At 33.0% G+C, this 25,065-nt stretch overlaps 1 protein-coding gene across 1 annotated transcript in view; it reads right to left on the minus strand.

Moving 5' to 3' along the window:
• Nucleotides 1-25,065, minus strand: part of dally (division abnormally delayed protein) — a 386,150-nt gene that overhangs the window by 140,700 nt on the left and 220,385 nt on the right. The window contains exon 2 of the mRNA XM_075379536.1: nucleotides 5,175-5,333. Coding sequence (XP_075235651.1) covers nucleotides 5,175-5,333 — 159 coding nt within the window. The remainder of the gene's footprint in view (nucleotides 1-5,174; nucleotides 5,334-25,065) is intronic.

The following is a 25,065-nucleotide window of genomic DNA, read 5'->3' on the forward strand; positions in this document are numbered from 1 at the left end:
GATCAAGGCATTGTAAGAAGAACGGTTATGATAAATTGCAGTTACACACAAAACAAAATGTACTGCGTACATTTCTCTTTTATTCAAAAGAGCATTTAATTTAAAGGTTGTAGAATTACAGCGGCAGCTATCCTGAAGGAATATGGTTTAAGCGGTGTAAACCTGATAATAATATAAAACCTTTAATCGAGAAAGAAAACATCCGGTGCAACAGGACAGAATATTTAAGAAAAATTACAGACTATAGAAAAGAAAATTCTTCGTTTTTTTGAACGAATCGTATATTTTAACGTCCAATTCGACGATAAAATTGTGGTCGTCGGATGACAGCAGTGTAGGTAAAAATTCCGATTAATAAAGGCGATCGGTTAATAATAATCCACGCTGAAAGACAAATGGAGTTCATTCCAAATGCGATGTTAACTTGGAGAACGAATTCAAAAAGCGATGACTATCACAACAGCGTCAAAAACAACAATTTTAAGAAGTGGGCGACAGAAAATTAATTCTCGGTCTTTCTCCCCACCAAGTCATCGGTTGCGCCGTACCACAATTCACTTCTAGAGAAGCCTACGAATTCAAATGATAGGAAAAGTGCCACGCTTAATCGGTCAGAAAAGAACGATATTCCGTTTAATAGAGCCATGTTAAAATCACAATCGTATGACATAATTATCTCGCATAAATATTCAGAAATAAAATAACATTTTGATGAACTATTAAAAAAAACACGGGCATCAGGTTCTGCGACTTCCATTTTACCATCCCGGTTTAAATGCGATCGAGATGGTACGGTCAGTTCTGAAAATATATATATTGGTAGTAAATAACACAACATTTTTAATGTCAGATATTAAAACATTAGCCGAGGGAAAAATGAATAAAGATGACTAGAAACCGTGTTGCGAACATATAAAAAAAAGCTGAAACTAATATACGAGGTGCGACAATAAAGTAATGAGACTGATGTGAAAAAAAATGTTGCTTACCGTTTTAGTCATGTTTAGTGTTGTCTCCTTCAAAGTAGTTTCCCTCTGATTGTACACACTTATTCCAGGGTTTCTGCCATTTGTAACATTTCTGGAACTCATCTTCTGTAATATCCTCCAAGACCTACGTCACAGCTTTTTGGACATCTTGTGTTGTTTGAAAATGGTGTCCCTTGACCGCCATTTTGACTCTTGGAAATAGAAAAAAGTCGCACGGAGCGATATCTGGTGAATAAGGTGGCTGTGGTAGTACTGAAGTTTGTTTTGAGGTTAAAAATTGTGCTGTACTGACAGAGCAGTATGGGATGGCGCATTATCGTGATGCAGAATCCAATTATCAGCAATGTTGGCACGGACACGAAGAACACGTTTGCGAAGTCTTTCTAAAATTTCTTTGTAGAAATATCGGTTAACTGTTTGTCCAGGAGGCACCTACTCTTTATGAACAATTCCCTTGGAATCCAAGAAGCACACAAGCATGCATTTAACTTTTGACTTTGACATGCGAGCGTTTTTGGTCTGGGTGATCCCTTTGAGCACCGTTGCGAACTTTGGCGTTTTGTTTCTGGATCGTATTGAAAAAACCAACCTTCATCACCAGTGATATAACACGGCTCAACAAATCTGGATCGATTTCCGTTTGCTCTAACAGATCGGCTGCCACATTTTTCCGTGTTTCTCGCTGGTGTTGTGTGAAATTTTTGGGGACCATTTTTGCACAAATATTTGTCATACCAAAATCTTCAGTTAATATTAGACGAACCGTTTCTCGATTGATGTTGAGTTCATCTGCAATCATTTTCACGGATAATCTTCGATCAGATCGTACGTTTTGACGCACCCTGGTCAAGTTTTGACCAGGGTGCGTGAAAGTTTTGACCGATTTAACGCAAAAAGAAATGGCATACCGTTGCGCAATATGTTGCGGTTTCATTTCTGTGACGAGAGACAAACACGTGTTCACTTATTACAGCACAACTCACGACTGAGCAGTTGCAACAATGTGCCGCTTGGAATAGAAGTAGCTCATAGACCAAGGTCAAAGATCTTGCTACATCTTGCAAAGAAAAATCAGTCTCATTACTTTATTGTCGCACCTCGTAAAAAGATGGAACTCGCTTGCGATTCCACGAAATGATGGATAAATTTATCATACATCTAGACAGTGGTAGTGAAAGTAACTCTTCTGATACGACGAGAAGATAGTAAACTTACACACAAACTGGACATTAATGCAAATTTCAGGTAAGTGTTAATGATAATATTACTACAATCAACAATGAAAATAATCGTAAAAAAAATTTTTACAAAAAATAATTTTATTTTAACAATTGTAAATCTGATTTAGTGTAATTATGGATACAATATTCATTCAAGCACTAATTTAGATTTCCGATGTGGACACCACATGACTTTCTTGTACGCGTATTACACATTAACATTTTTAAAAGTACATAAAATTTTATTTCATTAATAACTGCTAATTTTTTTCATATTTTTTTATTTTCTATTATTGAATTATTATTTATTGTAAATTTTTTTTTACAATCGGAGGTTAATAATTATTAATAAATCAATATATTTAAATTAAAAAAAAAAAGAAATCAAGTCGGATTTAAAACGATGTGACTTCCCCTTGTAACATCCAAATATTTCATTAATTAAAATTTGATGTGGCTAAAAATCTAAAACGAATGAAAATAACTACATTTATGATATATAGTTGAAAAGCTTTCAATGAAACCTTATTACTGCAGTAAAAAGAAAGTCTAAATCTTTTGGATTTTGGGCTTTTTTGGACACTTTTGGTCCAGTCGATTATAATCAAAAGGGAAGGTACACAACTAAATGTTATAACAGTCCTAAATCCAAAATTTCAACAAACTACGGCTAATCATTTTTGAGTTGTGCGAGATACATAGACATCACGCCGAAACTAGTAAAAATGGATTCAGGGATGGTCAAAATGTATATTTCCATTGAAAAATACGAAAACCGAAATTTTTGGCGATCACAACACTTCCTTTACTTCGTACAACCAGTAAAAATACATCAAAATTAAAATTCATCCAATCTTTATTTACTGAATTAATAATACTATGAATAAAAACTAATAAAACATGAAAACAATAATAAATTAAACGGTCAAAAAAAAGTATAACAATTATTATTCTTGATGTCCTATTAGAGGGGTGTAAATGTTTTCAGGATCGATAGTAATGCAGTCTTGACCTTTCCAACACAAGCTTTTATTTTCATTGTACGCACTGTACATTTGTTTTAATTTTCGTCGCTTAAAATTTTTCATTAAAATTTATCTTCAATGACTAAATTAAAATAATGTTTTATCAAAAAGGGAGCGATTGAATTTTTTGTCTTACAAAATACATCCTGAGCGTGTAAATATAAAAAAAAAAATAATCTTTTTCATAAGTAGGAGAGACCAATCGGTAAATAATTTGAACTCAAAAATTGTTAAATTTTTAATCGTGTAAAATACCGAAAGTTCGTTTCTCAAGTATCATTAAAATAGGTTAAGTTGTTCACGTATATTATATTGTACAAAGAGTAGAACGAACATAAAATCGAATTAAGACACACGAATCGAAATAATTAAACGATGAAACAAAAACCTTTTCCTGTAAACTAGTACGGAAAACACGAAAATAAAGCTTTCCAATTACTATTTTAACTACAATTTCATTTACAGTACTTAGGTAGCTACAATATATTATGTAAAATTCAGTAAATAAAATTTTTATCACAACTGGCTGTTCTTCTACGGTACACGTTTGAAGCGAAACCGACATTTTGGAATAAATAAAAGGATTATAATAAAGGAAATTCTTTTCAAATAACTGACAGTTTCTATATCAGAGATACCAACTTTAACCTCAAGCAGTTTCAGTTTATCCTATTAAATAATCCTTAAGCTCTAGTTATTTATTTTCTTAATTATTGAACGACCTAGTAATAAAAGAAACATTAAATCTTCTTCATTTCATTCTCCGTGAACATATATTTGCTCAAAAAAAAAAATTAATACTACCTTCAGAATTATGATATACTTTGTTTCAATCTTATGCATTTACCATCAACACATATTTATTATAATATTATTTCAAGTACAGTAGCGGCTCGCGTATAGGCACTGTGGAACTGCAGCACCCTTCTATTTCCACTTGATGTTATCAATAACAATTAATACGAATCCTTTTTTCTTTAATTCTTTCTTTATACTTGTACAATACATAATCCTTAAGCTTAATGTCAGTAGCCATCCCCCAGTTTATGAAAAAAGATACAAAAATCGTTGTATGGAACTGCGCCCTTCACAGTTCCAGCAGCATGATATTTGGTTGTTGTGCGCTTGCGTACATATGAAGCTGCACGCGAGACTGCGAGGGAGAGAGAGAGAGCAATGTCGCTCCCGCAATACCGGTTCTGGTGTACTGGTGGTAGGTAGTTTTTTTTTTTTACTCCGCGGGTGTAGGGAACGTTCCTTGTTCGTTCCCTTTTCTAGTTTAGTAGGTGGAAGGAATGTGAAAGGGGTTTAGTTATTTTTTCAGTAGCGATCAGAAGATGGCGGAAAGCAAAGGCTCCTTGATTACCAAATCTATCCAAAAACAAGCTGGAAGGGCGAAAGAGAAGGTAATTTATAAAAACTGATGTTGTATTTGTTTCTGTGTACGTAGAAATTTAAATTAAGCACCGTTGGACTATAGTGTTTTTAACCGGATATTTTATTCAGTTATTATCTAATAATACTAAGAAATATTATCTGTATTGACATTTCATTATTTATTCGGTTAAACCAAATACAATTTTTAAGCACAATGTACTTAAATAAGACTACCACATTGTTGAATGTGATAAAAGTGTAGAATTAGATTATTATCCTGCTTCCAGGTATTCCATTTGATTCATTTTTTTTTTCGGTTCTTTTAATTTACATAAAACTTTAACCGTGGCCTTGAAAAGGGCCAGAAAATAATTTTCTCCAGCTGCAGCCCAAATAATTTTAGCTATGAGCCGACATTGACTTTATTAAAAAAAACCGGTTTAACTAAAACTGCAGTAATATTATTTTATAGTACGTATATCAATTTTATTTATTCGTATTTTGTAAATAACCCGTAAATAAATCTAAATTTAAGAAGTAAAATACTAAATAAATAGATTTACCTTGTAATTCAGAAGCTGTAGACGCTAAAAGCCCTTGTATTGTTTGTGAAGAATGGTGAAGTAAATTTTGAAAATCTTTTTGTACGTGAAATCTCAGTCTATCTTCCATTTGATGGGTACAACATGTCTTCCGTGATCTACAAACACGAAGCCCCGTACCTGAAACAATACAATAAAGAAATATTAAATAAAAAAATAAATTAGGATAATAATAATAATTCTGTATCAAGATTTTGACGAAATACGACTTCGATATAATAATTTTTCAAATGATTTAATGTATTTCTGTCATTAATAAAAAATTATTTAAATTTCTTATTTATTTTACAATTGTTGTGTACTTACTTCGACGGAAGCAATTTTGGTAATAGGGGCCATGCCACCTTCAAATCTGATAGCGGAGGAAGTAGTGGAGAGATCGGCGGGTGTGGCAAAAGGTCAAGCTAAGCGAGATATACTGATGAAGTGGCAGCACCGTTGGGAAAGGGCGCAGGTAGGAAATTGGACGAGAAGGCTGAACCATCAGATCAAATAATGGCTGGGCAAGTTAACCCATGAGATGACGCAGTTCCTGTCCGGTCATGGCTGCTTCAACAAGTATCTGTGGGACAGGAAGAGGAGGAGGTCGGATGGGTGCTTCTACTGCGAAGAGAGTGATACAGTGGAGTACACGGTGTTCCACTGTATCAGATGGGTGTTGGAAAGGAGAGAGGTGGAGCATGTAATTGGTTGTTTAATCGGCGGAATTAGTAATATGGTCATTCGTATAATGAGAGCTAAGGCTAGGGAAAATGTGGAAGATGAGGAGGTCGATAGGGGGAACGTCGAAAACGGAAATTTGAAGTTTCTAGATTAGGGGTTGGGTGGATAGCCCCTTTCAGGAGGCGTGGGATGCCGATGAGTGAAAGGGGACTCAAGGGATTTGTTAGGGGGTTAAAATGAAAAGACCAGAGACCCGGGTGGAGGGTCCTCTAGGGGGACTTCCGCTTAGAGGCAAGGCATTAGAAAATACCCTGCCGACTTGGTGGTACCCCGTACTGGGAACGGCATAGCCGGGTCCAGCATCGTCACCCGGGAGGTTAGAGGCAAAGAAACCCTTGAGATTGAGTCGTGCTTCCCCGGCCTAGGTCCAGCCCCAAGGGGAAGGGGATGAAAAAAAAAGAAAGTTTCATAAACTTCGGATTTGAATACTAGATCGTGGATATCGGTGTTCTTTGGTGATCGGGTTTTAAATAACCAGACATCTCAGGAATGGTCGAAATGAGATTGTACAAGACTACTCTTAACTTACACTCATACATATCATCCTCTGAAGTATTATCTGAATAGTAATTGTTGAGTTTTATTCTAAATTATATATTGATGTTGTGATCTAGGCCTACTTCCTGTCGTTTAGCAATTAATAATAATACGTAGAATTATTCATGACTAATGTGCTATTTATGAATTGTAAACAAAACACGCAATTCTAAGACTTTCGTTTACTTATTATCAATTTACTGTAATTATTGCGGTGTGAAGAATCATATGTCACACATAGTTTATAATTACGTTCTAAAAGTGTTAAACAAAGAAACAGTTATTGAGGTGTATATTTTACATAACGAAGTGAATAGCTGTTAGCAATTTACTTTTTTAATTTGTTGTATTCTTTTCATTTCAGGCTTTGTCATAAATTCAGTCATGTAAATTTTTAATATTTCGATACGGTTATTTTCTTTTAAAATATCTAAGTTACGAGAAAGTTCATTGTCAGGCGAGGGAAATTATATTCAATGTTTACAATTTCCTTTTACAAAATAATACCGGAACCGGAATAGTAAGGAAAACTGAAGTGCTGCATACGGTTTTCAAGAGACAAAAGTATCAAAACGGACGGTCCAAAGAATTATAGAAGAAGGGAAATCAAAAGAAACTGAGAAGCCATCCATATTTGTTTCCCCGAGAAAATGTGTAAATCCTTTCGGAAGGTGGAAGTATATTTCACCGGTGCTAAGTAGGGGATAAAAAAAAAATCCAAATTAAAGTTAAAAAAGCTTCAAATTTACTCAATACAACAATGGTTGCATGTAAGAAACGTTTCACGTGTTTAGCATACGACACGCCCCATCTTCTTATAATTTCAGCAACATTTTGGTCGTCCCTTGCAGTAAGGGTTAACTATATCAAAAATTGTTTCTGACAAAAATGTTAGGTATTGTTTAGCGGAATAACGACCACTTTAAACCGATTCGATACTGTGCCTATTAAGTGATTATTTTGTCTTCGAAAGCCCACTTTTTTTCAACCCCCTGGGTCAATGGTTGGTGACATCAAAAAACGTTTGTTATTTAATTCAAAAGAATTTTGTTATTTGGTAAGTAAAATTTACTAAAGATGGACGAAGCAGGAGCGATATAAAATGCCGAATAGCACAAACGAAACGAGCTTTCAGTCAGAACTATAATTTGTTTACATAAAAACTAATTTAAATGTCAGGAAAAGATTTTTCAAAGTATATGTTTGGAGCGTCGCTTTATATGGAAGTGAAACTTGGACGATCCGAGTAACCTAGAAGAAAAGATTAGAAAGTTTTTGAAATGCGGTGCTATGGGAGAATGTTAAAAATCAGGTGCGTAGATAAAGTGACAAATGAAGAGGTGCTGCGGCAAATAGATGAAGAAAGAAGCATTTGAAAAAATATAGCTAAAAGAAGAGACAGACTTATAGGCCACATATTAAGGCATTCTGGAATAGTCGCTTTAATATTGGAGGGACAGGTAGAAGGAAAAAGCTATGCAGGCAAGCAACGTTTGGAATATGTACAAAAAATTGTTAGGAATTTCGGATGTAGGTGGTATACCGAAATGAAACGACTAGCACTAGATAGGGAATCTTTGAGAGCTGCATCAAACCAGTCAAAAGACAAAAAAAAATCAAAAAACTTTACCTAAATAAGTTTTAGACTGTTATCCAAAGAAGAGTAGTAAACGAATTCGATATTTTACTTAATAAGAAAGTTATAGGGATATTTATTTTTTTCGCAACCCCCCCCCCCCCCATTTCCACCCACATGGTCGGATTTTAGCCGTTAACGACCTCGACATAGATTTTGGAACGAGTTATTTTTAACGAACAATTTGAAAGTGATTGGCTAGCGAGGTGATAGGAGAGACGAGGTTAGCGAGCGTATGTTAAGTTTGTTGATTATATTTATTATTTATATCTATAATTATAAGCAATAATGCTTATAGTTTTTATATGTTAATATAGAAAATGTTTAAAAAGAGCGGTTTAAAACAGGATGTTAGCGTGTTATCGGGTTATTTCTCCAGCCTGGTAATTGTTAATATCAATGTTTCCTGCTGTTTTCAAACATACATATTCCTGCATAATTCTTACTGGATATTAAAAATACATCGATTTTTGACACATTGATTAAAAAAGCAAGTTTTTTTTGGGAGGGAGAATTCCGAAAAAGATCCAAAATAATAATTTTAAGTACTTTAAGATAATAATATTAACTGGGGTACTAAACTAGTTTTAATTAAATAGCATCGTGTTTATTTTTGGTTATAAATATAATCTACATTAAACTATGTTTTCAGACGGCCTAGTACCGTGCCAAATATTTGCTGAACGATAGTAGTTTTTTGTGCCAACTTACATGCCGATATTCATAGTAGCGGAAAAATGTAACACTCAAACAATCATAGATCGAGCAGGTTCTTTTTGGTTTTAAATTGTTCAACGATATCTTATGTAGTTTTTACCTTCTGCCACATCTCTCTGCTGTTCAGTTAATTAAATCTTAATTTGTTAATACGCGACTCATCACAGTACTTTATTTCTTTGCAAAATGTTGGCAAAAATTTATCTTCTTTTTTTTTATTATAAGCTTTTTTCAACATTCTTCTGAAACACCGAAGTTTGAAGTCTCTTTCCTTTTTATTTCTGCTTTTCCTATCCTCTATATTTCGCTACCATAAATAATCCTTTGTTGCTGGGCTGTATCTCTTTAATATCCACGTAAATAATATTAAAGATTACTTATTCCTTCCTTTCATCATGAAAACTCTATCTTAAGGCCGGTTTTACCATCTTACCTCATCCACCCTTTGAAATTTTACTATATATATATATAAAACAGAATTCTGCATCTTCTTTACATTTACCATTACGATCTCCTTACTTAAAAGTTATTTAAGCTATTATTCTCTTTGTTTGTAATATTTCAAAACTTATTGTTTTTTTCTTATTTATTTATTTATTGTACAATTTTTTTCACCAACAGGTTTACAAAACAAAATAAAGAATTACATTAAATAAATTATTCTACATAAAAAAAATATGTTGGAACTGAATGAAAAAAAAATGTATATATATATATATTTTAAGGACCAACTAGAAAGCGAACTCGGCGATTACCAAGGTGGTTTTCGGCCTTGACGCAGTTGTCCAGATCAAATTATTACTTTGAAATTACTTATAGATATTTATAATAGAAAGCAAAAACAGATGATTATTTCTTTTATTGATTTCAAAAAAGCGTACGATTGCATACATAGGGCTTCGATGTTAAAAATTCTGAGAAATCTCGGATCGGATCCTAAATTGGTAAATATAATCGGTTTAACATTAACAAATGCAAAATCTAAAGTGAAGTCTCGTGGCGAATTTTACGAACCTTTTTACGTAAAATCCGGACTGAGACAAGGCGACGGACTTTCGCCTTTATTATTTAATTGTGCACTAGAATTTCTGATGCGTGAACGGTTTAAAAGTAATCCAAAATATATTTACATAGGATACAAAAGAGATAACTTAAATTTAAATCGCCTAGGATTTGCCGACGACTTAGCTTTATTAGCTAATAGTATCGCAGAAGCCAGAATACAAATAACAAGTATAGAAGAACTTGCGAATAAAATCGGACTTAAAATTCCTTACGAAAAGACTAAACTGATGGCTATAGATCCGTTAGTTATTAAATCTGTGAATATTAACGGAAACAAAGTAGAACTTGCAGAAAAATTTAAATATCTTGGAGAGATCATTACTTGTAATTGTAACGAAAAACGAAATTGGACTGAAAGACTTAATAAATTATTTAAAGCGCTACAAGTAACCAAAAATACTTAAAACAAAAAATCGCTCTCGATTAACACTAAAATTAGACGTTACAAAACTGTGGTTAAACCGGTAATTACTTACGCGAGCGAGACTTTATTTAGATTAAATCAGAAAAATAGGACTGAACCTTTGCTTAAATTTGAACGCAGGATTCTTAGAACCTGCATAAACAAAAAATATAAACACGAAAATCGGTACAGATTATTGCCTAATAAATTTCTGTACGAAAACTTGGAATCCTTAATCGATACTATGAAAAAGAAGCTAATTTCATTCTGCGCACACTTGTTAAGATTACCGCAGGATAGGATTACTAAGAGAATTATCGATAGATTTTGGTCTTTAAAAAATCCGCCATTATGGATCAAAGAAATTAAAGAAGACATGCAAGAATTAAATTTGACTTACGAAGATTTACTTAATAAATCCGAAAAATTAAAATTTGTTATTAAAGATCCGAATACCGACTTTAAAGTTAGAACTTTTAATTATACAAAAAGGGTTTATTCAGAAGAGGATCGTAAAGCAAGATCATTAAGAACGACTAAATATTGGAAGAAAGTAAAAGCTAAGAACTTAAAGGCCAAATGATCGGCAAAAAAGATTTGAATTATTCTGACTAAAGTGGTCCTTTGCGGCCTTAAAAGTAAAAAAAAAAAAATTTGTGGAATTTAGGTATCATCTTTAAGTACACATCATTTTTTTTCTTGTTTAACCTCCGGGACCACCGTTAGGTATTGCTTCAGAGAATCAGATGAATGATTTGTAGCGTGTGAAAAAATGCTATACATGACCGAGATTCGAACCCGCGACCTCCGAATGAAAGGCCAAAACGCTACCACTTGCGGCAAGCAGGCAGGTAAGTTAATAACCTGTTTTTTGGTATCTTTCAAGAAAACTTCATCGATTCATATTAATGTATCCAGTTTTTAAAATTGGATACAATTTTTATTTATTAACAAATTCAATTTTTCTTCTGATAATTTCTTTTAATTCATTTTTTGTTTCTTTCAAAATAAAGTATTAACGAACAAATTTATTACATTTTTTTCTTGAATAGTCACTCCATTTATAAATTTTTCCTTAAATTATTTTATTGCTTTTTCTAGACAAGATTGAAACGCAACGGGAATAGAATATACAACCTTCTTTTATTTATTTCTCAATCAGATCTGCTTTTTCTTCATTTTATATTATTTATCGCTGTTACGTGATTCTTGTATAGATTTTATTTATAAAGGTTTTCTTTTTCGACGTTTCAATTTAATTTTCTTTAAAAAATTTTTAACATTTCCTTAAATATAACATGTTAATAAATAAATAAAGGTAATTATTTTGAAAAATTATAGAAATTTATCTATTTAAAGAAGTATGAAAAAAATATATATTGCATCAAAAAAAGTATTTGTAAAAAAAAATAGATGTATTTAAGGCTCCACTTTGCGTAAATACAATTTTTGAAACTTATTTTGTGAAGTCGACATTAAAATTTAGAATTAACCTGAAACCTTAATAATTCAAATAAATTTCGTAATCCACATAAGTTTCAAAAATTACATCGAATATTTAGTGGGAAAAATTATTCTTTTCATTTTCAGTGTTATATTTTTTTAAAATTTTTTTCTGTTTAGTATTGTAACTTCTTCAAAACGGAAATACGGGTAGACATACAAACGGGAACCCTGGTAAAAGAAAAAAAATTGTTTTATTTTGAAATAAAACAGACTCGTTCAAAAGGATTTAAAATATTCTAGGGAAAGGATGCGTAGAAAACGAAATCAAGAGTCTTGTTATCATACGTGAACAGAAGAATGTCTGAAATGTGGTAATAAAGGAAATATAAATCGTTAAAAGAAAAGCGATTTCAACAGGAACGTTGACATGATTTTATCCGCAAACACCTTTCAAATAAGACTCGGAAACTCTCTCGTTTTTCGTCGATTCATAAACGATTTTGTAATAAAACGCCTGAAAAATATTCACCTCGACTGACTGTTTTAACGGAGTGTAAACGTGAAAAATCGCGAAACAAATGATCCGATGAAAATCACACTCGTTTACAGAGATTACTTTAAGAGGGTTGTGTAATCTAAGCGATATATTAATTGGAATTTTTTTTTTTAAAGCAATAAACACATTCTATTACCTAGATCTTTATATTTCGCCAAAATAGTTTTTTTTTAATCGTTCGGAACAATTTGATAATGGAGTGGAGTTATCATGTAAAAAAAAGAAATTGAAAATGATACAATTGGTGTAAGGTTATAACGCCACATTAACTGTTCTTCACTTATATTAGCAATGTCGACCAGAGACTGTATAAGACTACACTTTATTCACATTCATACATAAAATCCTCATTCATCCTCTGAAGTAAAACGTTACGGTGGTTTCGGAGGTTAAACAGAAAAAGAAAGAAATTATATTAGCATCATAATTTCAAAAATCTGATGTGGACACCACATGACTTCCTTGTTCGCCTATTAAATTAAACATATACATTTTTTTAAAATCAAAAGTCCATAAAATTTTATTTCATTAATACTTCTGATATTTTATTATTATTATTGAATTGTTTATCGTAAAACCTTTTGCAATCAGAAAAAAGTGTTGATTCAAACCGATCTGCCTTATGAATTAGGCAACTTTCTTAATATTTTAAACATATTCACAAAAACTGATTTTAAATAAACTAAATTGTAGAACCGTTTTAGGGCTCAGATTAATAGTAGAAGGAACATTAAAAAAAAAAACAAACCAACATACTTGGCATTCGATAACGTAAACTGGAATAAAATGTTCAGCATTTTAAAAAAAATGAGGGTTCAAATACAGAGAAAGAAGAACGATTGTTAACATTTACAGGAACCAAACAGCAACAGTAATAATTGAAGAACATAAGAAAGAAGTCGTAATAAGAAACGGAGTCCGACAAAAATGTTCCTTATCCCCGTTACTTTTTAATCTTTACATAGAACTAACAGTTAATGATGTAAAAAAACAATTTAGATCCGGAGTAACAGTAAAAGGTGAAAAGATAAAGATGCTACGATTTGCTGATGATATAATTCTAGCCGAGAGTAAAAAGGATTTAGAAGAAACAATGATTGGCATGGATGAAGTCCTACGCAAGAACTACTGCATGAAAATAAACAAGAACAAAACGAAGGTATTGAAATGTAGTAGAAATAACGAAGATGGACCACTGAATGTGAAAATAGGAGGAGAAAAGATTACGGAGGTAGAAGAATTTTCTTATTTGGGAAGTAGAATTACTAAAGATGGACGAAGCAGGAGCGATAAATGCCGAATAGCACAGGCGAAACGCGCTTTCAGTCAGAAATATAATTGTTTACATCAAAAATTAATTTAAATGTCAGGAAAAGATTTTTGAAAGTATATGTTTGGAGCATCGCTTTATACGGAAGTGAAACTTGGACGATCGGAGTATCTGAGAAGAAAAGATTAGAAGTTTTTGAAATGCGGTGCTATAGGAGAATGTTAAAAATCAGATGGGTGGATTAAGTGACAAATGAAGAGGTATTGCGGCAAATAGATGAAGAAAGAAGCGATTGGAAAAATATAGTTAAAAGTAGAGACAGACTTATAGGCCACATACTAAGGCATCCTGGAATAGTCGCTTTAATATTGGAAGGACAGGTAGAAGGAAAAAATTGTGTAGGCAGGCCACTTTTGGAATATGTGAAACAAATTGTTAGGGATGTAGGATGTAGAGGGTATACTGAAATGAAACGGTTAGCACTAGATAGGGAATCATTGAGAGCTGCATCAAACCAGTCAAATGACTGAAGACATAAAAGTCGGGAAACTATATATATATGTATATATAAGACCTGTTTTCAAACCTGCCCTAAAAAGAAAAATTACTTTTTTTTTATTCTTTTTTTTTAAAAACCAAATTTTAATAGTAATTTTTTTTACCTAAATTAATACCCTAAATTATTATCACAGATATACATACTGTTGATTTTAGAATAGAAAAATCTCCTTATTGTGAACAAAAGTAACGCTGTTTATTAATAATTACAATATTAATAATAAAAATTATTATATTCATAATAAACTTCTTTTTTAAAATAAACTAAAATTCGATATTTATAGGAATGAAGGATTTTTTTGTAGTAGCAAAATTAATTATATTACATTTTTATCAAGGCTGTAAAAATATAATCATAAAGATAATGTGGTAAAGTACATAGTATTGCAGCACCCATACGAAGCCGGGTAATAAAAAGTAATTTAAAGACTAAAATTATAGATAAAATGTAGGAATAATAAAATTTGAACTATTTAAATCAAATAACAAATAAAATAATAATAATGGAATTTATTATCTGAGTACACAAAAACAAATCCTAAGAAATTTAATATTAATGCTTAAAACAAGAGGCTACAATACTATACTGTAGGCAGTAAACTATCTTGTGTACACGAATAGATGTGTATGTGTGTGTGTGTGTGTAATACAAAACAAGAACAGTGGTTACATGGATCAATATAAAGGCGCCACAGCAGTGTAGGTTGTCTCAAACGCCGACCCTTTCATCCTGGTTTGTCCTGGCTTCCTCTCCCTCTTCTATCCTATGTCCTGAATCGAGATGTAAAGTAAAAAAGAAATAAAAAAGAGTAGGAGAGAGAAGAGGAGAAAAACTGGGACAAATAAAATCGAATAATAATAGTATTCGGTAGAGAAGGAGAAGAGAGTGGGGTTGTCCATATATAGAATATACAAAGTTTAGTTACTCGACTTAAAATTATCTCTCCCCTTTTTATACGAAACGGGAGAAATACCCTTCCTACAACTTTGTTTTTTATAAAGAAAACTGAGAGATAGAATAGTTATAAAATCAGAGTGATGCCATTTAATAGTCGGTTGAAGAAATAATCAACGAAGATGACACAGTATTTTGCATCTAAACAATTCTTTCTTAGATTGCTTTCAAGTTTTTTTTTTCTTCAAGTGGTCAATATAACATGTCGCTACATAATGTTTTATCAATAAAATTCAATACGATGCTTAACAGAATATAGTTTTTTTTAATCTTTAAAAGCAATTTAAAATTAAATTCATATTATATTCTACTATTCCACAAGTAATCGAAAACATCTGGGATGATATATAATATGTAACCAAGTAACCCCCCCAAAAAAACTTGTTTTAATTTTTGATGTGAAACGTCAAAAATCACAGCGAAACATAGGGGTACCAGAACAAAAATTTGTACGAAAAGTTTTATATCATCCTGCCTTAATAACTCCCTAACGATTAGTCTCAGAGACGTAAATGCGGTGTCATTTTATAACTTACATTGCCACCGCCGATACGACTTCGAGTTTGCGTCACTGGTGAGCTGCTTGGCAGGGAGGGGGCACAGCGTAGATAGGCCAAAACTGGCGCTCTCGCTCATTTCCATTCAGTGTAGCTCACGACTTAGACGTGGTAGCGCGGTGATTCGTGTGTTTGTGTGTAGAATTTGTCGAGATAGATCGATTTAAGTAATAATAATTGTATTTTGGAAAATATTTATGTGCAAAAAAATTAAAGTAAACGTGTAAAAAAGTATAAAAATTCAATATTTCAGCCGGAAATATAAATTACCCATATCATTGGTAAAAAGAATTTATGGACCACGCACAGGTACCCCGATTTCCGGTACCGAACGAGCGAGACTGTTTCGGGAGTGTTAAAACAGCTGCCGGATACGCTCAGTGAACGATGCCGACGACGCAAGCACCTCTACCGCTACTTATTATGCCTTATGTCTCTTACTTCTCATATCACAGACCGATTTTGAACAAAATTGTCGTCGAATATCAGTAGAAATAAATATCATTTACCGTTTAGTGTCTATTTTATGTTATTAAATTTCTATACATTTTTTTGTTTTTTCTAACCCGGCGAGTGGTTAACTAGTCGATGCGAATCGGTTGTTTAACAGCAGATTTTAGTCGAAAGAAATTAATTAATTAACAGCCGATGAAGTCGAAGGTTCTGAGGTTCAAATCCTAGTAAAACTTAGCTGTTTTTGTACGGGTTTGAATACAATACAGTGAATACTGATGTACCTATTTAGTTCTTCTGATTTTTTCCCTTTAGCCTCCGGAACCACCGTAAGGTATTACTTTAGAGGATGATGTAAATTACGTGAGTCTTGTGCAGTTTCAGGTCGACGATTCCTGAGATGTGTGGTTAGTTGAAATCCAAACCACCAAAGAATACCGGTATTCACGATCCGGCATTCAAATCCGTATAAAAGTAACTGCCTTTACTAGGATTTGAACCTTAGAAATCTTGACTTCAAAATCAGCTGATCTGCGACGGTACTTTTATTGTTCGGGTACAATTAATCAGACGTCTCAGGAATGGTCGGCCTGTGTCCGTACAAGAGCAGACCTCATTTATTGTCGTACATATCATTTTTATCTCATTGGGCCGTGGAGAGTTGCTTATATATCTATCTGTATATATGGAACATTTATAATGTTAAAAAATCTGGTAAATTTTCCAAGAGGATAGAGGAAATTTGTAAATTTGCCATCTTGAACTTTTTAGGTGGTTTACAAAAAGTTAACATCAAAAAAAAAAAATGTAGCGCTTAATAATAACATATAAACTTAAAAAAAAAAAAATGTGCAAAATATTTTACCCTCATCTCCGGTAACAGTGCAGAACGGCAGAATGGACGGTACGGCAAAGTCAACGAACTGTGTTTACAGTTCTAAATATGACCTAACCTAAAAGTGAAATGAAAATGGGGTAAAAAAAATAAAATAACCGTGGAACATTACATTTCAGTTCAATTATAAATGTAATAAATAATACTTTCAAAAAATATCTCGAAATTTGTAAAAAACTTTTTTTACGTCCATTTGATGAACCGCGGGAGTCGAATATGTCACTTTTTCTCAAAAAGGTGGGTTTACGAATCGCGCCGCTAGGTAGCAATACTTGATAGTATTAGGTAGAGTACAAAAACTTGATAATGTACTGGAAATAATAATTAATAATAAATTCATAAAATAACAATCAGTAATTCATAAAAAAAATATAAAACAGTAATCTAATAAAACGCAGTGACATCCAAAAAAAATTAAAATGAAATTGTAAACCGTTCGGTAAGAGTATCTCATATATCATTTCTTCCGCTCAAAAAACAAAAATTCTGTAATATAAATAAAACTGTTTTTAACAAAACGACACTGAAATCAAAAAAGGTTTTAGACATTACATTTCTATTATCAAAAATCTGATAGACAATAGATATATAATATAATAGATAATAAGCGATGTTTAAGCGTTCCATATAATAAGCAAAAAATCTAAATATTTGTAACAAAACTCTTAACGGCCTGATTTCATTTATATCTAGTACATATTACATTTACAGAAATAATACAATTCTTATGATTATTCGTAGTTTAATAAATGAAATCGGGCCGGTAAGAGTTTTGTAACAATTTTTTGCTTATTATATGGAACCCTTAAACATTGCTTGTTATCCATTATATTATATATCTAATGTCTATTAAATATATTAACCATGTATATTTTTTTTAAAGAAAATTCAGAATTAATAACAGATTTTGATAATAAAGATGTATTTTCTTACCTTTTTTGATATCATTATAGTTTTGTTAAAAACAGTTTTATTTATATTACAGCAATTTTTGTTTTTTGAGTGGAAGAAATGATATCTGCGAAACTCTTACCGTACGGTTTACAATTTCACTGTAATGTTTTTAGATACAATATACGCAGGTGTATCAAGGGACTTTCATAACCTTTTTTAAAAAAAAGATTGGCGAGATTTTTTTTTTTAAAACCGGCATTATACGAAGTAGAAATTTAGCGTTGAAGGAAAGAAAATGGAAAAAGAGCAATCCATTGAAAAGAATGGAGAGATAAAGCGCTGAAAAGAATTGGAGAATAGAGAAAAATAGTTCAACTAATAAAAAACATAACAAAAAACTGTATAGAACACTAGCCAAGAAAAAAATGTACATTAATTAACGTTCTAGGAGGTATGTTAGAAGTAAGAAAACGAATAAGAAGAAAATTTCAAAGAAATAATGATATCAAAGCGGAAGGAAACTGCACAAAAAACTGACAGGATTGGTTTTGCTGAGATCTGCCAGACGACAGAATTATCGTCATCGTAAGTACACATTAGTCCACCGAGCTGGTCTAGTGGTTAGCTCGTCGTGGCAAATCAGTTATTTAACAGCTGATTTTATTAAATAGATACCGGAGTATCTTGGTGGTCGGTGTTCGATTAACCACACGTCTCAGGAACGGTCGTCCTGAATCTGTACAAGAGTACACCTCATTAATATGTCATACATAACCATTCTCACCTCACTGGGCCGTAGGTAGAGGGGTTTACTTATTATTCACTAGTTGAAAAGACTGTTAATGTACACTTTATGCAGGCACGGGCAAGATACGTCCCGTGTAATGAATTTAAGCGGCCTACGTAAAAGTTTTCAATATTAGTTATTTTTATAAGCAATTGAATAATGGAAAATAAGGAAATTTAGTAAAACCTGCCGTGAAATATTTAGTAATCTTCAGCTCAACTTATATTTGTAAACAAACATTTTTTTTAACGATCCAGTACAACAAATTTCATTATAAAACTTTGTTTACTTAAAGAATCGTTTTTGTATTTTTCATTTTTTTAATTTTAATATTTAAGTCCGTGAAAAAGTTTTCTTTCCAGTTTGGCCCGGAGGAAAAAACTGTTGGTCACGCCTGCATTAAGAAATAAATACGAGTAAATGGAAGAAACTAAAAAAGTTTTTTAAAAGTTTTTTCTAATAGAACTGTTTTACTTCTTTGTAAGAAGTAACGGAAGTATTGTGACGAGAAAAATTTCAACGGATATATCCATTTTGACCATTCCTGAATTCACTTTGACTAGTTTCGGTGTGACGTCTGTCCGTACGTATGTATTTCGCATACTCAAAAACGATTAGCCGTAAGATGTTGAAATTTTGATTTAGCATTAACATCTAGTTGTCCACCTCCCGTTTTGATTGCAATTGACTTAACCAAGTGTCCAAAAAAGCACAAAATCAAAAACAAATTTGGATTTTGGACTTTTTCTTAACTGCAATAATAAGCCTTGATCGAGAATTTTTCAACGGTATATCATAAGTGGTACTTATTTCCATCGGTTCCAGAGTTATATCCAAATGAAATTTTAATTAATGAAATATTTGGATCTTATAAGGGGAAGACACATCGGTTCGAATCAGACTTCATCTGCTTTTTATTTTAACTTTTTTTTTTTTAATTTATATATAAATATTGATTTATTAATAATTAATAAAATGTGATTTTAAAAAACGTTTTACGATAAATAATTTAATAATAATAAAAAAAATAAAAAAATATAAAGTTATTAATGAAATAAAACTTTCATTTTAAAGAAATGCGTGTATGTTCTTTAATAGGCGTACAAGGAAGTGATGTGGTGTCCACATTAGATTTTTTTAATTTACTTTTTACCCGAACTACTGTTTATCCGGCCTTGCAAAGGCCGGAACCGACATTAAGTGTGTGTGTGTGTGCGCGCGCGCGCATGATTGACAAAAAAAATATCGAAATGATACTAATTTTTATAATGTTCAATTGTCTAGTTTTACTGAAGCTTAAATATTATTAAAATTAAGCTACAGCTCATCGACAAATATATATATAGTAAGACTAGTAGTATAAACGTAGTATTTATTTCATAATGATAACTTCGATTGATATTTCATATTTTTAACATAACAATAGAAATACAAACCGTTAACAACTGATTACGATAACCGCTTTCCTGTAATGAAGACTTTACTCGTTTATTATTATTATTATTATTATTATTTTAATTATAATTGTATAAAATACATTTTTTCCTTATGAAATGTAAACTAACTAGTTATAATAGCATTGCCGATAACGAACTCAGTATATATATATATATTTATAAATATATATATGTCGCTAGTATGCTAATACATGAAACAAGTTATAAGATACGACCTTTATGCTATTCACTGCCGTTTACAAACTCAATCCACAGGCGTTATTATATTTATAGTCTAATACTCGGTCTCTGACACCTGAAAAACTATTTGCCCGCCCACAAACCCCCTTCCATCCTACGGACCTCATCATACTTGGATGTCGTGTTTTTTTTTCTTTTAATTTTAAGTTATATTTCATATAACATTATATATATATATATATACAATTTATTTCAGTTTGCGAATTTTAATTAACTAAAATTATTTTATACTTTATACTACTTGTTCCATAAAAGAAAAAAAAAGTCTTAACAAAGCAACCTTGAGATAATCCAAAGATGAATAAAAATTGCAACAGCATTAAGCAAATAATATAATTTGATTTTTATATTTTTGTACCATTATCTTATATACAACCACTATAAACCGACATCTCTAAAATACGAATAACTCCAAAGAAAACATGCAATGCAACATATGTAATCCGAGGTATTTTATAATACATATCTTAGCCTAAATTTCAGGCTCTAATGGAACATTAAAGAACTAGCTACAGAGGTGTGCCGTAGGCACGCCCTCCGCAGCTAGGGCGGGTTGCCCTGACAGGCAGCGTCTCGGAATGGGATTATTAGATGTTCAAAATTGATTACCTCTTGTGTAAAATTTTTTGTTTGTGAATGATGAAAATTGATATAACCAAAGTTAAATTAGAAATTTAATTCTAGAAGTTGATACTAACGAATCAGGATTTTTCGCTATGATCGGTACATTTCGAAGCCTACTTTTTTGTTACAGTTCATTATTTTATGAAGAAAAACAATCGCTAAATTAAAAAATATATTATTAATATACATTTCGCGTATATATAGATAAATCGATGTATAATAAAATAACAAGCATACACCTGACCACCACGAGACATGCACTAACGAATCGTGATTTTCCGCTAGCGATCGGTCTATTCCAGTGCTAAGCTAACGAGGACGGACGACACACATACAAATGTCCTTTAGTAGGGTAGCATGTTGAAAGAAAAACAATTTTCAAAAGAATTACATTATCATCAAAAATAGATTAAATACAGTAGAAGTATTTTTATATCCTCCATGCGTGCACATCTATCCCTGATTGAAAGCGGATTATTATTTCACCGGGAGACCATCGTCTCCCAATACATTAGATGTGGCAGTTATGCCCAGACCCAGATTCCCTTTACAGAAAAGTACAGTGTGGATGCGCCAAACAAGTCCGCCATCAAGCGACTGTACAATTTCCAAGAGACACGGAATGCGGCAGATGCAGCCAAAAGTAGTCGACCGAAGTGCTAACACCACAAAAGTTGATCGACGTGCAAATTGCATATTTTTTAGCCCAAAGAATTCTGTGCGACGCCTATCTAGCAGGTCAGGTATCCGTACAGAATACGGGTTGTTTACGAGTTGTTACCTACAGAAACTGGAAAATGAATGGCTTTCTTTCAGCGGTTTATCTGTAACGCCATATGGGGAAGAACTGGGTGATTCCTTTCGATCTGACAAGGTACGGCTCCATCTTGATGGATATGTGAATGCACGGAATTCAAGCATTTGGTGCACGGAAAATTCACATCAGCTGCACGGACACAAAGTTGGTGTTTGGTGTACAATGTAAGCGAATCTTCTTTCACGATAAGAGTAAACTGTGAGCTCTACATATAGACAGTGCAACAATTTGTAAATACTATACCTTTATTTTTCCTGTATAGCCTTCGGTAATTACCGTTTATATAATACTTCAGAGGATGATATGTATGAGTGTAAATGAAGTGTAGTCTTGTACAGACTCAGTTCGACCGTTCCTGAGATGTGTGGTTAATTGAAACCCGACCAACAAAGAACACCGGTATCCACGATCTAGTATTCAAATCCGCGTAAAAATAACTGGCTTTACAAGGACTTGAACGCTGGAATTCTCGCCTTCCAAATCAGCTGATTTGGGAAGACGCGTTCATTACTAGACCAACCCGGTGGGTTTGTACCCTATACCTGTAGAACGGCTAGAGAACACGCGGTTTCAGTAGTACAATGCTACGGATCATACAGCCAAAAGAACACTATGACTCTTGAATCGGTTTTTCATAGACAAGTTATTTCGAAGGGGTTGCGCGGCCCCATTGGTCTCCTGATTTATCCCCTCCTGACATTTTCCTATGGGAAAAAGGATGCTGCTTAAAAAACTCATTCTCATACCGTTCCTGAATTTCAGAACGAAACTGAACGATACGTCGCAGCAATTTCTTTACAAACGTTACAAGATTTGTTTAAAAGCGTGCAACGTCCTATTCGATTATGTGAATCGAATAATAGAGGCCACTTTCAACAAGTATTGTTAACTTATTCATTTCCCCATAAGGTTGCGTCACTTTTTCAACACTCTGTATAAGTTTTATATGTAAGCTTTTACCTCCTACATATCTCTCTTTAACTAAGTTAACTAAACCTTCCTTTTTCCTGTTTAGCCTCCGGTAATTACCTTTTAGATAATACTTCAGAGGATGAATGAGGATGATAAGTGTGAGTGTAAATGAAGTGTACAGTCCCAGTTCGACCATTCGGGAGATGTGTGGTTAATTGAAACCCAACCGCCAAAGAACACCGGTATCCACGATCTAGTATTCCAATCCGTGTAAAAAAAACTGATTTTACTAGACTTGAACGCTGGAACTCACGACTTCCAAATCAGGTGGGTTAAATTAACTAAACCTGGATAATGTCTAAAAACGTGTTCACAGTCTAGTTCTTTTCAAGCAGGGCCGGCCCTTGGCGGTGGGCAAGGTAGGCAACTGCATACGGCAGAAAGATTTAGGAGCTGAAAAACCACCTGAACTAAAGCGAACAAAAAAAAAAACACAACCAACAAAAATATATTTCGATTACTTGAAACTTTAATTTAGAAAATAATATTATTCACGATTTATTAGTACAATGATATTATCGCATCAATTTTGTTTATTGTTTTATGAGAATATTTAACTTATCTCTGAAAATAGTAGGTACGAGTTTTAGTTTGTAAGTTCATCGTCGTTAGCTCTTTAAAAATGTAAATTTTGTTGTTTAATAAAACAATTTTCTGTAAATCTGGAATTAGTATGTCATTTTTCTAGTTAACATGTTTCCTTTACAAATCTGTTTTACAAATCAAGGTTTTCTCATCATAACGAGTCTTAAATTCGTATATTATCAATCCCCATAATTTTCAATTTCCATCTTGTTACTGCAATATCAAATGTTTGTATTCTTCTCTTTCCTGTTTTGTTTCCGTAACGCACCAGATCTTCAATCTTATAACCTTAAACAGTTCTGCATGAAAACTTCCTTTCCTTAAGTCAGCCTATGAATCCTTTATAATTTTATTACAAAGATACAAAATTTGATATCTTTTGATGTATTACATTACAATTTTCCTTATCAATGTTTTATTTAAAACATAAATAATTAAATTTCAGCTTTCCAACAATTATAAAATGTTTAAATCTATCCAAGCGGTTTCGGTCGTCATCCATCCTCAGGGATATCCACATGATTAAATACAGGGGGTCCCATATAAAACGCAACCCATCAATCACTCATCCATGAAATTTCAAAAGTCATACTCCCCTACTCGTTACTGAAATGGACTCATCCAACATCTGAACTTCGCGGCGACGCAGTAGTACCGATAGTAACAACAATGCAATCGTAACGTTCAGTGTATTGCTAGAGACAAGATGGTGTTTTCGCTAGATGAACGTGTTTTCATTGTCGAGTCGTACTTCAGTACGAAATCAGCGGTTGCAGAGCAAGATTTGTTTCGCCATAAGTACCCGGATAAACCAGCTCCTAACAAAACATCAGTATTAAGGTTAGTTGCAAAATTTACAGACCGGTTCTGTTAATAACAAGGAACACAAATATCTGCGTCAGTGTTGAATACAGATACAGTCACTGAAATCAAAGACCGATTACTCGCCTCGCCAAATAAATCGATCAGACGTTTGTCTGCTGAAATTAATTTGTCTAAATCGACTGTTCATCGGGCGACCAAACGATTAAAATTACGACCTTATCGCATTCAAACGGTTCATCGACTTCTTGAGCCCGACAAAGAAAAACGGCTACAATATTGTCAACGGTTCCGTCGATTTCTGCGTGAGGGAATTAACGTTACGGATTCGTTATTTTTCACAGATGAAGCACGGTTTCATTTGGATGGCTACGTAAACAGCCAAAACAGTCGAATTTGGAGCGCTGAAAATCCCCACGTTTATCACGAAAAACAATTACACCCGCAGAAGTCGGGCGTGTGGTGCGCGATATCGCGGAAGAAAATAATCGGTCCTATTTTTTTCGAGTACACCATTAATGCAGAACGATATCAGGATATTTTATATCAGTTCATCGCACTCTTGGTAGAGAAAGACAGACACTGCCGGCTACAACATGACGGTGCGACATCGCACTACGCAGGTTCAACTTCTGATTTCGTCGAGGAATTCTTTGGCAATTTTGTTATCGGTCGAGGCTTGTGGCCACCAAGATCTCCAGATTTGACTGCGGCGGATTTTTTTCTACGGGATTACCTCAAAGAAAAAGCCTACAGCTACAAACCACCAACACTTGAACAATTGAAAAAGCTTTATTAAATATCCAGCCACAAACTTTGAAAAAAGTTACAATAAACGCTGTAAAAAGAATTGAAGCTTGTATTCAAGAAGATGGCGGCCACT

Source organism: Lycorma delicatula, chromosome 12, assembly GCF_047948215.1.
Source record: "Lycorma delicatula isolate Av1 chromosome 12, ASM4794821v1, whole genome shotgun sequence".
NCBI lineage: Eukaryota > Metazoa > Arthropoda > Insecta > Hemiptera > Fulgoridae > Lycorma > Lycorma delicatula.